The sequence below is a fragment of the Sapajus apella genome, unplaced genomic scaffold, assembly GCF_009761245.1.
Source record: "Sapajus apella isolate SASKATOON/1434 unplaced genomic scaffold, GSC_monkey_1.0 scaffold30, whole genome shotgun sequence".
Classification (NCBI taxonomy): Eukaryota; Metazoa; Chordata; class Mammalia; order Primates; family Cebidae; genus Sapajus; species Sapajus apella.
Window position 1 is genome coordinate 22,060,990 of NW_022436970.1, and position 14,102 is coordinate 22,075,091.

At 52.3% G+C, this 14,102-nt stretch overlaps 1 protein-coding gene across 5 annotated transcripts in view; it reads right to left on the reverse strand.

Annotated features, from left to right (window-relative positions):
• MBP (myelin basic protein) overlaps nt 1-14,102 on the reverse strand; it is a 143,094-nt gene that overhangs the window by 3,913 nt on the left and 125,079 nt on the right. For 2 of the 5 annotated variants that reach the window (XM_032293900.1, XM_032293898.1), the window contains 4 exons: nt 6,175-6,279; nt 5,098-5,133; nt 4,741-4,773; nt 670-789 (listed from right to left, as the gene is read on the reverse strand). In XM_032293900.1, coding sequence (XP_032149791.1) covers nt 670-789; nt 4,741-4,773; nt 5,098-5,133; nt 6,175-6,279 — 294 coding nt within the window. Of the gene's footprint in view, nt 1-669; nt 790-1,102; nt 1,110-4,740; nt 4,774-5,097; nt 5,134-6,174; nt 6,280-14,102 lie in introns of all 5 variants that reach the window. The other 3 variants (XM_032293901.1, XM_032293899.1, XR_004273635.1) reach the window with 2 other exon arrangements.

Here is a 14,102-nt window from a genome sequence, read left to right on the forward strand (position 1 = left end):
AACAGCTTTCTAAGACTGAAGGGTTTGTGGGTGACGTTTAACAATAATAACATGACTGCATATCTGAGGAACCCGTGTTTGTCACCACCTTCTACTTTCACAGTGATTCTGTGAGCTGAGTGGGCGTGTTAATTCCATTTTACAGATGAGAAAACCAAGTCTCAGAGGCGGCTGACAGCAGACCTGGCCTTCGTTCTGGGTATGGTGGCTCCAGGTCCTCATAAGCCGATGGGACACTCCCCACTCCCTGCCGTCTCCTGGGCGTCCCCTCCCGTGGCTCTAGGCATCTCCCCTGACACCTGCATCTGCTTGGCTCCTGCTTGCTCCTGAGGGCTCCAAGCCCTGGGCAAGGGGAAGCTGTAGTCCAGCTGGGCCCCGGCCCTGTCCCAGAGTCAAGGTCGGCCGCCTGCTCTGGCTCCTGAACCGGCCCAGGGGCAGCCCTTCCTCAAGCACCTGCAGCTCCACATGCATCTTGGGGAAAGCCTGTGTGCAAATGCGGTGGGCACTGCCACCTGCACCCCGGCACGCCTGCTGGGACAGAGAATGCCCAGGGCGTGGTGCGGCGCGGCTGAGTCAGAGACACCACCACCCTTGTGCTCAGCTCAGCTGGCGTTCGTTGCTGGGACCCCTCAGTCCCTGCTCAGTGACGCTGAGCAGAGGGTATCTTACCAGCTTAAAAATTCTGGAAAGCGTGCCCTGGGCATCGACTCCCTTGAATCCCTTGTGAGCCGATTTATAGTCGGACGCTCTGCCTCCGTAGCCAAATCCTGGTTTCTGCCCTTCGGCCCCCTGCAAAGAAAGACCACAGAGCTCAGCCTCTACCCCAGGTGCAAGGCAGTCTGCTTGAGCCACTGAGAGCTGCCACGAGGGCCCCGGGGAAGGGCCCAGGCCCCGGACTGGGCTGGTGAGTGGTTCAGGAGCCACAGGCCAGCATTGAGCTGGGGGGTGGGGCGGGAGAGGCGGCTCCCCCGGACCTATTAGGGTGTTGGCCGCAGAGAGAGGAGGGCTGTGGTTTGGGCGGAGGCTCTCTCGTGGCTCTCTCACATGTGGCTCCCACACACATATTTTAAGGATCTACATCGTTTAGGGAACAGTTGCTTACCTTTGCGCTGTGGGGTGGTCAAGAGAAGATTAGCAAACATCAAGCAAATCAAGGTAAGGAGGCTCCTGCCTACCCATGTTTGGAGGACTCGCACCTGGGGGCTGGGCCAGGTGTGGGGGTCCGTCCCAGAGGCCCCTGGAGGGCCTGGGGCCTTTCCTCGGGGCTCCTCGCCGATAAGATTTGCACAGACTGGATTCTGGTCACATGGGCCCTGCGGCTCTAGGATCTATCTGGGGGATCAGGAATCCCTGGCCTTAGTAAAATGTGGAGGCTCATATCTTTTCTAAAGTTTAGAGACAAAATCCTGAGCTCTCTCCCAGGTGTGGGCAGGAATCAGCCTCCCTGGGCCATGGCTTGGACTGGGAGCAAGGCCCTTGACAGGAGCCTGGAGCTGCTGAGCCGGACAGAGGGAGGAGGCAGGATAGAGGGAGGAGGCAGGCCAGAGGGAGGAGGCAGGCCAGAGGGAGGAGGCAGGCCAGAGGGAGGAGGCAGGACAGAGGGAGGAGGCAGGACAGAGGGAGGAGGCAGGCCTGGCTGGCACGGGGCGTGGCGATGGGGGTGCAGCATCTCAGCTCCCCAGCCTCCCAGTCTCCTAGCACCTTTCCCGCTCCTCCTGCTGTGTGACCTTGGGCAGGGGCAGGAACCTCTCTGAGCTTCAGTTTCCTCATCTGTACAACAAGGTTGTGTGAGAACACGATGAAGAGCACATGGCGATGTCACTCCCCAGGTGGGGGCTGCCAGCTCTGGACTTTGGTGCCCCCTGTGGTTTATGGACGAGCAGGCCGCCCCGCCCTAGCCTCGTCAGCCCCAGCAGCCCCTCTGGCTTCCTCATGGGCCATGTGACCGAGGGGCTTCCTGACACACAGGGCGTGAGTGCTCCTGGACCAGCCCCTTCCTACTGTGCTGTCTTCTCAAGTGGGAAGTCCACCGCTCGCTGTGGGTCTGGGCGCAGGGGATGTTAGCCACTGGGGCGATGTGTCCTCCCGTGGTGGCTGTGCTGTCTGTGGGAAGGCTGACCATGCTGTTGGCTTTTCAGGGTGGGATCTCAGGTGGCCTCGTGAAGCTACTCAGTGGTCAGGGTCCCAGACTCACTCTGTGTTTTGCCAACAAGACGTGGGAGCCTGTCCTAGAGCCGGCTCCTGAAGACTTCGCGGAAGCCAAACCAAACCATCTCCCCTGCACCAGCCTGTAGCCTGTTTCCATGTCATTAAAGTGTTTCAGGACAGGGATGACCGCGACCAACCTAGCCCACGTCTAGTTCCGAGGGCTCAAGGCTTCCAGAGCACCCGGCTGCACCCCAAGCCTCTCCTGGGTGCCTCCTGCTGTACCAGCTACTTCCAGTTTCCGTTTCATTCAACCTGTGCTTGGGAGCGAGTATGGCCACTCAGAACGCAGGCAGCTGCCTCTGTGTGAACGGTTGATTCAGGGGCTACCCCGTGAAGTGAGGGACAGGGGATGTGTGGCAAGAAGGTCTAAGCACCACGCATGTGGGGACAGCCAGCCTCGCCTTTGCGCCCCGGAGGTTTCCAGGGTCGTGCGCACTCCCTGATGGCGGGGGGCGTGGGAGGCCAGGCTGGTGGTCCCAGCCCCATGGCAGAACGCCACTTCCCCTGCAAACGCTCTTTCTGTCTCACTCTACTGCTTTTCTCCAGAAATAGTTTTTGAGAACTGAATCTGGGGACTGACTTTCAGATTAAGAATCTGCTTGGCCTTTCCTCCTTTCAAATCCTTGGTCACGTTTATCTTTGGGCAACCTAGAATGTACCAGGATACACACAACACAGTTTAGAAAGAGAAAGTGGGGCTTTCCGGAACTCCAGACAAGGAGAGGGTCCTGCAGCTCTGGGGACCGCCAAGCAGACAGAAGGCAGAGAAGGGTTTTGCTTTGGAAAAAAGAAAAATTCAAGAAACATTAGTAGGACCCAAAAAGGAGACATGCAGAGAGGAATGCAGGGTGTTTCTCGTTAGCTGGGGGGCGGAGCGGCGGGCATGCGGTCCCCAGCGCTCCACATTCAGGGAGGATTCTGCGTGCTCCCCAAAGTCCACGCCTAGAAAATTAAGAGCAGATAAAGCGGTGGCTAAAGTAAGATTTCTGGGCCAGAAATGAATTTCATTCTTCAGTGTCATCTGTCTCCTGCTGGCACAGAGAATAAACAATTAATTGGCTTTGAGTCCTGGCCCATGTACATTTCTACGTGACTGCCATCGTTTGGAAAATTCGTTAGGTCAGAAAACGCAAGTCTAATATGCATTAATATGAAACATTTCAGGAAACATCTTAGCTCATAATTCAGCGTAATAATGTGGGACTAATACGGGGTCCGCATGGAAACTTTCTCCACCCTTCTCTCAAGTGCTCCTTCCCTTCCTCCCTCTTTCCCACTGTCTTTCTCTCTTCTGTTCCTGTTCTTTCTCCTTGTTGTCTTTTAAAGTGTATTCGTTCATTTATATGATGCTTATTAATTAAGCAGTAAGTGTAGGTGGGCTCCGTTCTAGAGAATAAGGGGATTACAGTTTCGGAGACAGACAATCTTTCTGCAGTATGTTGGCTATTTCTCCATTTTATTCTAAAATTAACTTTTATACAGTAAGAATCAGATCTGGTATTTGCTAGTAACTAAAGTCTATAAGTTTGGTTTGAATATAATGATTGGCATTTTAATTTGGCTCAGACACCAAATTTGTTCACTAGAAAGTTCAGATTGGGCCGGGTGTGGTGGCTCACACCTGTAATCCCAGCACTTTGGGAGGCCGAGTTACATGGGTCATGAGGTCAGGAGTTCAAGACCAGCCTGGCCAAGGTGGCGAAACTCTGTCTCTACTAAAAATACAAAAAAATTAGCCAGTCATGGTGGCGCGCACCTGTCATCCCAGCTACTCATGAGGCTGAGGCAGAGAATTGATTGAACCCAGGAGGTGGGGGTTGCAGTGAGCCGAGATCATGCCACTGCACTCCAGCCTGGGTGACAGAGCAAGACTCCATCTCAAAAAAAGAAAGCTCAAATTGCCCATTTTAAACCCTCTTGAAAGTTTGCTTTGAGTATTAGCCTAATATTCCGAAGGAAGATTTTCTGGATGGCTGAGGGCTACGTTTTAATTATTAGTAAACCACATACAAAACCAAAATCTTTGGATTAATGAGGTTACTATAAATTGAGCAACTCTGTTTAGCGTCTTTTCTGTTTGTTAGCAGAATGATTTTTCCGAAGCAGATGTCAGCCCCTGGGTTACTGAGCTGGGCCAGCCAGTCCCACGTCCACACTCAGGTTCCCGGGGCTTATTTTCGCATTGGTTGTGTTGGAAGCAAGTTAAACATTTTCTGGGATGGATGTGGTGTTGCTGCCTCCCTGTGAGGGAGACCAGTCACATCTGCTGGGAGCCCTTTGGGAGAAGAGGGTCTGGCCTTGCAGGGCTGGGTCCCAGGCACAGAAGCAAGAGATCAGACCTGCCAGGAGGGAAGAGCCTGTGTCGTGTCACCAGCGAAAGAGCAGGCTGCCCGGTCACAGCTGTGGGCAGAGAGGTCTTGAGGGGAAGGAAGGGGGGCGGGGAAGCAACTGAAACAGAGCAGGACACAAAAGTCGCAGGGATGTGAGGCCCGGGAGGAGGAGGAAGCCAACGGAAGTGCGCTCGTCACCTACCCAGCTAAATCTGCTCAGGGACAGTCCTCTCCCCTGCATGAGGAAGACAAAGAAATAATGACATGGTGGTCAGTGGAGGGAAGGTCCTTTCAATTAACAGGAAACACAATCAAAGCACTGCGGAGCCGAGGTGGCAAAAACAGGTTCCATGGGAGCTTCAAGGGGGCCGTGTGGCTGCGGGAGGGTGGGGGAGGGTGCCATGGATCTGCTAGCCTGTTCTCCTTGGGAGCTGCCTGGTAACAGGCTTTGGGATGAACTCAGGTAGCTCAGAGTCTAAAACTCTCTCTTTGGTACATTATGGGACTTTAGGGAAGGTCTATTAGTAAAGTGATGAATCGAAGCATTCCAGGGTCTTACCTTTCCCTGCGATGGGGGTGGCGTGCGAGGTGTCACCTGGAAAGACACAGAGAACCGTGGGCTGCACTGGGAGCCCTGTGCCGCTGCTGTGCGTGTCCTAACGGGCTCCTGCCTGCTGGGGGTGGCTATCGCATCTGTCAGCTGTCAGAAGCACCTGGGTGCTCAGCCCCCCATTTCTGTCCTAGCTGGTCAAGGAGTAGAGACCTCAGACTGGAAATATTCGAGATGACACAAATCCTACAGAACACTCAGAAAGTTTCAGAGAACGGAAATCAGCTCCCAAAGCTCCATAGCTGGGGACTGGGCCCATCTTGGGACATGCTAATGGCACTCGACCACTGCACATGGATGGAAGTGGGGAACTTGGCTTCACCGTGAGCCCCCTCAGGGGCTGGAAGTAGCGGGTCCTCTGATACTCAGAGCTTCCAAGGGGATTCCCCCAGCTCTGTAGCTCCTAGACTCACTCATCAAAATCCCACCATGAAATTCTGCTACACCGAGATCCTAGAATAAGAAGTCTGAGGTTTTGTTCTTGTTTTTAATAGATGTCATTTTGCATGGCACTTTAAGGTTTACAGGAAAACTGCAGAAATGACAGCCTCCACATGCCCCGCAGTTTCCCTCAGTGGCAGCACTGCCTGCGGGCGCTCTCGGTGCTGTGCATTCTGTGGGTCTGGACAAGCGTGTGCGCTCCGGGCACCACTGCAGCCTCCGCAGAGCAGTGCCACTGTCCCCAATGCCCTGCGCTTCCTCTGCTGCCCCTCCCGTCCCAGCCCATGGCGAGTGCTCTCTTTCTGTGCTCTGTACGTGTTCTGAGGCTAGGCATTACATCATCGTCTAATCTCAAGAGCAGTGAGTTCTCTGGAGAACGCTCAGTGTGCTCCGTGGCAGACACAGTCTGGAAGCGCTGTTTGGAACTCGGGATCGGGTGTGAGGGGTGAGTTCCCTGGCTGGCCTCACCCTGATGAGGGTCCCAGTGCCACCCACGAATGTAGAGACGTCCTGTGTGGGTGACAGCAGCGGCCAACACCCCTCCTCCCCTCCAGTTTCCGCCTCTTCCCACAGATGGTCACTTACAATGTTCTTGAAGAAGTGGACTACGGGGTTTTCACCTTGGGTCCGGCCGTGTGACTTCTGAGGCAGGGAGCCGTAGTGGGCAGTTCTCACCGCGTGGTGTGAGTCCTGAAAGACAGAGGCGCGGTGAGCTCAGGTCAAGTCCGGAGTCCCTGCGGTTTGTCCTCCTCGGGGAAGCTGGACCTCTGCTCCTTTGTGATCTGGGGTTTTTAAGGCTTTCTACTAGGAAGCCACAGATGAGCCACGAGGCACATCCAGGGCAGGTACGGGCGGCGGCGGGGGTTTGGCTGTGCAGCTTGCTGGGAAGAGATTTCTATCACTGATTCAGTGTCTGGCTCTCCTGAAGGTGTGCAGGCAAATAGAGGGGAAGTGAGGGTAGTTCAAGAGGGATTCCAGCTGAGATAGGGTCAGGTTGGGCAAAGCACTGAGAAAAATACCATGCACCCCCAGGTTTCCGGGTTGAATACAGGAGAATGCTTGGGAAATACACACAGAAAAATGCACAGCAGCACGAGGCAGGCCGCTCACTGGCTCTGACGCGGCTGCAGGACATGAGCTGGCCACTTCTCAAAGTCAGGCCACCGGCCTGATTCAGGACAATCATGTCCACATCTCAAAGCAAAGGGGAAGAATGGCTGGGCATGAGTGCCCGGGGCCGACGGGTCCACAGAACCAGAACATTCTAGGCCTTCTAGGTCAGGACGGATTGCACAGAAGACACTGGGAAGGCGCTGTGAGCTAACCTCTCACAGGGGACAGGGGACGCAGGGACAGAGGGAACGCCGTGGCTTTAGCAGACTTCAGGCACTGTCTGCTCGGCTCTCGGCTCAACTGAAAAGGCCCGTCAGCGGTGCACACGCATCGGGCAAGAGGGCCGAACACCAGTTCTTAGGAAAGCAAAGGAGAGGGGCTCAGGAGGAGCTTGCAAGGCGGATTTTGTCCATGTCCCCACCACTCTGTCACTGCTGCTCCCAGATCTGACTTGTTCAGAAACACCCGGCATGTGAGGAACCCACACCTCAGGCAGGAGCGGTTGTTGGGAGGCCAAAGGAGATCTGGCCCCGGCATTCCGGCGCCCCGTCGGCACAGAAGGCGGTTCAAGCAAATCAGTTAAATGCACCGAAGTCCCCTGAAGCATTTCCCTCCAGTTGCTCGGCTCTGTGCACCTTGACTGGGAGGACCCCTTGTTCAGAAGATGGCTTTGCCACCCAGTGGTGGGATTCGCTGGGTGACAGCTGCATGGGCAGCCTCAGAGGACAAGGTCTGCTGAGCATGCGGCGCTTTGCCCCGCACCAGCCTGGCTCACCTCTGAGGCTTAGCCCGGACGGAGCTGTCCCTGGGCTCTTTCCTCTCCCTCTTTCCCTACGCCATCCTCTTCAAGGCAGCAGTGCCCAACCTCTCTGGCACCAGGAGGGGTTTTGTGGAAGACAGTTTTTCCACGGATGGGGGTGGGGGGACCTCAGATCACCAGGCATGAGACTCTCATCAGGACCCCTGAACATGCTGTTCCGCTGGGGTTTGCCCTCCTAGGTGAATCTGGTGCAGCGGCTGACCTGGCAGGAGGCGGAGCTCAGGAGACGATGCTCTCTGGCCCTCAGCTCACCGCCCGCTGTGCGGCCCGCTTCCTAACGGGCCACAGAACAGTACCGCTCAATGGCCGGGGGGTTTGGGACCCCTGCTTTAAACATGTCTCGCCCTCACCCCCAGACTACTAACCTAAGTAAAAACAGCTCCCCAGCTGCCCGAGAGGCTCCCTGCCCTGCCCACCCTTCAGGGCCTACACCCTTTGTCCCTGGGTCCTAACATGGCAAGGCTTCCTACCCACCTTCCCAGGCTTCATCACCCAGAGCAGAGCAAGCTTTGTGAACAGAGGCAATGCGGACGCCCCTCCGCTTCAAGGGTCCTGTGGGCCGCCTCGCCTGCAGCAGGAGCCCTGTTATAACACGCTGTGCACTTCTGAGGGCCCGTTGCGCTGGCTGCAGCCCTGCCAGGAGCCAGAGGCCGGCCTTAGCTCTCCTCCAGCCTGCCCTGGGCCGCGCCCCCATACCCTGGCCCCGTCGATCTCCCATGTGGATGGGCTGCGCCTCCCCTGCCCTAGGCCTTGCACAAGGTCCTTTCTGTCTGCAAAGCCCGTCCTTCTGCCATCGTTCTGGAACCTTGCTGGGCCCAGGGCAAAGGCATCTCCCGTGCGTGGGGCCTGCTCAGCACCACGAGCTCTGTCTTCTGCACCCGGTGACTCGTGGCCTCCCCCGCGACAGAGTTGCGGGCACAGCAGGGCGTAACCACGAGCTGCTTGTCCCTCTCCTGCACTGGGCCTGGTTACTTTCCAACTAAATGCCAGCGGCCAGGCGTGCTCCACATTCTGAAAATATCACGAAAATGAAGCAGGCAAAATTCCTGCCTGAGAGGTTCTGAACGCATGAGGAATGAAAGAAGGATTCCATTTTGGCCGAGTGCAGTGGTTTATGCCTGTAATCCTTGCACTTTGGAAGGCCAAGGCGGGTGGATTACCTGAAGTCAGGAGTTTGAGACCAGCCTGGGCAACATGGTGAAACCCCATTTCTACTAAAATACAAAAAATTATCTGGGTGTGGTGGTGGGCACCTGTAGTCCCAGCTTCTGGAGGCTGAGGCAGGAGAATTGTTTGAACCTGTAGGGTGGAGGTTGCAGTGAGCCAAGACTGTGCCGCTGCACCCTAGCCTGGGCGACAGAGCAAGACTTCATCTCCAAAAAAAAGAGAAGGATCCTATTTTATCCCTTGAATCTCTTAGTAATCAGCACTCCATGTTTTACCAGTTAGTCGTGTTTTTCCTGTTTTGTGCCCTCGTTGTTAACGATTCTTCTCCCTATGAGACTGTCAACCTCTCTCAGGCACAGAGCGCAGCAGGTACTCATCCCAGACTCTCCGCAGAAGCCATGGCGCTCTGCATGTGGCCAGCGCTCTGTGGCGGGTGCCCATGTGTTTACTGACACCTCCACCTTCTCATGCACAGAGGAGTGAAGTTTGCCTGCTCAGTTTCCTCCCAGCAGGTGCTGTGGGCCTTTCAGCTTGAGGATGTCAGAAGGGCTGGGGACGCTGCGGTCCTAGTAGAAATCTCTGATTCTTTGTTTTCCAGCTCAGTCCCTCTGTGAATGCTGCAAGACCCCAAGTAATTCTCTGATGCTCCGTGTGTTGTGTAATCTTGTATTGAATACTGCTCTGTGTTGAGTCAGGGGTTGTAACTGGTCACCGCTAACCAGCCTTGTACACTCTTCTCCTCCATAGGAGAGGAAGCATAAAATTATGAATCAAAAAACAAAATGGGAGAGACAGGAACCTGTTTAAACTTTAAGATGCACATCTGCAAGCGCTATGTCTCCCAGATGAAGTCACTTATCAGCTCTGAGGCCAATGGCCTGAAATCATTGAAACAGCTCACGGTCTAGTCCAGGCCGCTTTGCCCTTGGTGTTTGGGTAGTGTTTCTCTAGATGCTGAACTTTGGATTTTGAGTCACAGAAACATCAGTGGCCTTTAAGGCACTTATCCTGTGATTAAAGTAGAAAAATACCTTAAACTTTACACTGAGGTTTTTAAAGAAATGAACATTCAGTGACTCTATGCAGATCTCATAGCATCAGAACTTACTATGTTGTCAGAGATTCAATGGAGCATTACATAGATACTGGTTCACATGCAAATTATGAATACCTGCTTTGAATGCTAAAAGACAAATGATACATTTTTGTAAGTGATGGTTATAATGAATTTATTGGTCACTACACTGGTGAGGAAAAGGTAGTTTAAGTCTTTTAAGGTACACATGATGCTGGCCAGTTTCACTGGAGCCCTTGGAGCTCTGATCAGGGGTCAGAAATGCCTGTGAGGAAGGCAGCTTGTTTATCGGTGGTCCGCACACAGAGCTAAGAAGGCAGTGAGCATCAGCTGTTGAATTAACATGTAGGCTGTTGAGTTCACTTTTAATACAGAACCGACACTGATCTTCAGTGAATGGAATAATTGTCATGGGATCATACACATTTTTTGGTTATAGATGTATTGAAGAGTGACTGAACTAGGATTTTGACTTCGGCTTTTTTGCCATAAATCATCAATTGCACAGATAATTTGAGGAATCTTAGTTACAGCTGTGTTGTTATACCATAGTTGTAATGACCTATTACTGAAAGTACATTTAGTCAATTACATATCTACATACAGGTGATGAACAATTTAAAAACAACATGAAAATTAGTATGTATAATAGCATCAGGGAAACAAAATATTAGGAATAAATCTAACAAAAATGTACAGAATTTTAATGCTAACACTAGAAAATGCTTGTGGAAGAAATCAAAAAGAACTTAAATAAACAGAGAGACATATTGTGTTCACGGATTAGATGACTCAACGTGGTAAAACTGTTGATTCTTTCCCCAAATTGATTTACAGGTTTAATGCAATTCCAATCCAAATTCCAGGAAGATTTTGTTTAGATATAGGCAGGTGGATTCCAGAACTGTATGGAAGTCCAAGGGAGCAAAAATAACCACACAGTTGTGAAAAGGAAACAGAAACTGAGAGACGTCACATTACCTGGTTCTAAGATTTGCTATGTAGCTATGGCAACCACGGACGCCTGGAGTTAGGGGAGGGACAGGCACAGAGATAATGGGACAGAATGGAGCCCAGAGATAGACTCACCAAACCTGACCAGCCGATCCAATGGAAAAAACTGTCTTCTCAGCAAACGGCATTGAAACAATTGAACATTCATATGTGAGAAAAACAAGAAACAACAACGAGAACCGCTTTAACCCCAGTCCACACCTGACACAAGAATTAACTCTAAAGAGGTCATAGATCTTCATCTGTGATGTAAAACTATGAGGTTTTAGAAGAAGCCATGGGAGAAAAATCCTCATGACCTATGAGTAGACATGTCCTTAGTCCTGCCACTGAAACATCATCTATAAAAGGAAAAATGGATACACTGGACCTCATCAAAGTTTAAAAATGCTTGTTCCACAAAAGACACCATCAAGAGAATAAAAAGACAAGCTACAGACAGGGAGAAAATATTTGTGGATGACATATCTGACAAAGGACTCTCAAGACTCAACCAGAAGAAAACAACTTGGTTTAGAAATGGACCAAACACTTGAATAAACACTTCAGCAAAGAGGATGTAGGCAAGGCGAAGAAGCAGATGAGAAGACGTTTAGCATCATCATTAGCATCAGGAAAATGCAAATAAAAACCGTGAGGTGGTACCGCACCGTTAGAATGGCTGAAGTAAAAAATGCCGACATTCCCAAGTGCTGCTTAAGACGTGGAGCCACCGGAAGCCTCCTGGATTGCCGTGGGAATACAAATGGTCACTCCCCAAAACAGTCTGGCAGTTTCTTAGAAAGTTAACCCTATACTTACCATGTGGCCCTGTAATTCCATTTCCTGCTTTAAATACCAGAGGATGAATTACATGTTTTTGGAAGTGGCTTTTATAATGAATATGTTGGCCACCAATCTTTTGAGGGAAAAGTAATTTAAATTGTAATGAAAACTTACGTTTATACAATAACCTGTACGTGAATGTTCATAGCGGTTTTACCCACTAGTTTTCACTAAAAACTGCAAACAACTGAAATGCTCTCCATCGGCTGAAGGGTTAAACACACTGTGGTGTATCCAGGCACGAGATACTATCTGGAAATAAAAATACAGAATCTTGATACAGCCAACAGCTCAGAGGCACCTCCCAGGCATCCTGCTGAGTAAAAGAAGCCGTTCTAAAAGGGTTTCTACTGTATGGTTTCATTTATATGACATGCTGGAAAAGGCTGACCTACACTGGGGAAGGTCAGAGCCGGGGGGAGGGTGCAGAGTGGACCATGAGGGAAGGGAAGGTGTAATGAATACCACTGTCTTCATTACAGTGGTGGCTAGAAATCCATACACGCATCACAATTCATAGAGCTGTAACCCCAAACAGGCCCATGTCCTTCATTATTTTAGGACATAGAATAAGGCCATTTAACACGATCTGTCATCATAGAGCCGGAAATGGAATTCCTGTGCGCATTGTGTCTGTGTGTGAATTTTCTGACTGGCGGTCTCGGGTCTGCCCTGAAAGTACAGGTGTGTCCTTCTGCCTCGGGGCTCCTTCTGGCTCCCCGACCTTTGCTTAGAGCGTCCTCCCCGTCCAAATGTCTCTGTTTTTGGAAAATATGGCTGCAGCCCTCATCTGGCTTTGTACTGTCCTTTTTAGCTTTCTGCAAGCGTCTTCCCTCTCCAGCTAGATTTTCATCTTTCAGCAGAAAAAAAGAAAAGCTTTTGCAGGATCCCCAAAGCTTCTGGCATTGGACTTGCACAGTCTGGTTTTTGGTTCATGTGTAAAGAGCTTTTGTGCCAAGCGCAGGAAGAAAAGCCCAGAAGCACCCCTCGGTGTGATGACCTCAGGCAGGCGACTGCATGGCCTGTGTGGACGGGTGCTGCATCTGAGCCACTTTAAAAAAAAATAATTTCATTGTGGTGAAACACACATACCATACAACTTAGCATTCTAACAGTTTTTAGGTGTGCAATTGAGTGGCCTTAAGCACGTTCACACTGGGGCACAGCCGCCGCCGTCCACCTCGGCCTCTCCAGCTTCACAAACGGAAACTCTGTTCCCATCAAACGCTCACTCTCCAGTCCCTCTCTCTGGTCCCTGGCCCCAGCACTCAGGTCGCTTTCTGTCTGTCTGAGCTGGGCCACCCTGGGGCCTCACGTGCATGGGGCCGTGCAGTGCTCGTCCTGCTGACTGGCTGCTGCCCAGGTCAGAACTCCCTTTCACGTTTAGGCTGAACGATATCCTCTCCACCACATGCACGCATTGCTTTCTGCTCATCATTCATCCTTCCCGGGACTGCTGGGCTGTCTCCACCTTTCGGCTGTAGTTCTGAGTCACCTTTTAAGCCACCCAGGCTCCCCTGAGCGACGCTGATCTGATTTGGCTGTGACATCCCCATGGCCCTCGGGTGACTTGGCGGAAGAGATGCCCAAACACCCCACCTTCCTTTCCCCAACAGCCTCAAGTGAAGCTACCTGGCTGAGGTTCCCTTATTCTTTGAGTGAATAGCATCACAGGGCACTGGGACCCTGATGCCCTTTTGAAGGCACAGGTACATTTACAAGCTGAGACGTCCACAAGGTGTGAGGACGGCTTGGCCGAGGAGTGGAGCCCTGTGTCTGCCCTGCTAGTGAGTGGCTGGTTGCAGGCCCATGCAGCATGGCCTCAGTCACACGGGCAGAAGCAGCCCGTTCCTTCTGGATTCTTGATCTGGGTCTGGGGTCCTGTCATGCAGCCTCTCGTCCCCCTCCTCGCCCCACAGCCCCTTGCTCACCACAAACCCTGCTCAGCCCAATTCTAGGACTACACCACCATGTCCACGGCGTCCAGAGGTGCAGGAAGCGGGACCAATGCAAGGTGTCTGCGCATTTTCAAAGTAGTGTTTGGGGGGTTGTTTTGCAATTTGTGGGAATGGAATTTATCATTCTGTCACACCTTACAGTAAACAGGTGAGCTGTTCCGAGGCAGGAGGAACTGGGAGAGGAGGCTAGGCCTTCAAGAAACAGTGGGAGGGGTGAGGGGAAGATGCAAACTGGGTGGGGCGCTTGGGGGTGAAGGTGAACTTGCTCACTTCACAGAGCAGCTGTTGGGGACGCTGAGGGGTGTGGCCCACACTCGAGCCTTCCCGGAGGAGACCTGGGGGTCTGGGCCAGCCCCGCACCTCAGCTTCCCCCGTCAGCCCCATCCAGGAGCTCTGAGCCGCGGCCCCAGGAGCACTTGGGATGCGTACGGTCATCTGGAAAGTGATCAGACGGCTCAGCTTGAGCTCTCCAGGAGAGAAAGTTTCCGGCTATTTAGGATTTTTGGTTTTTGTTTGTTTGTTTGTTTTTTGAGACAGTCTC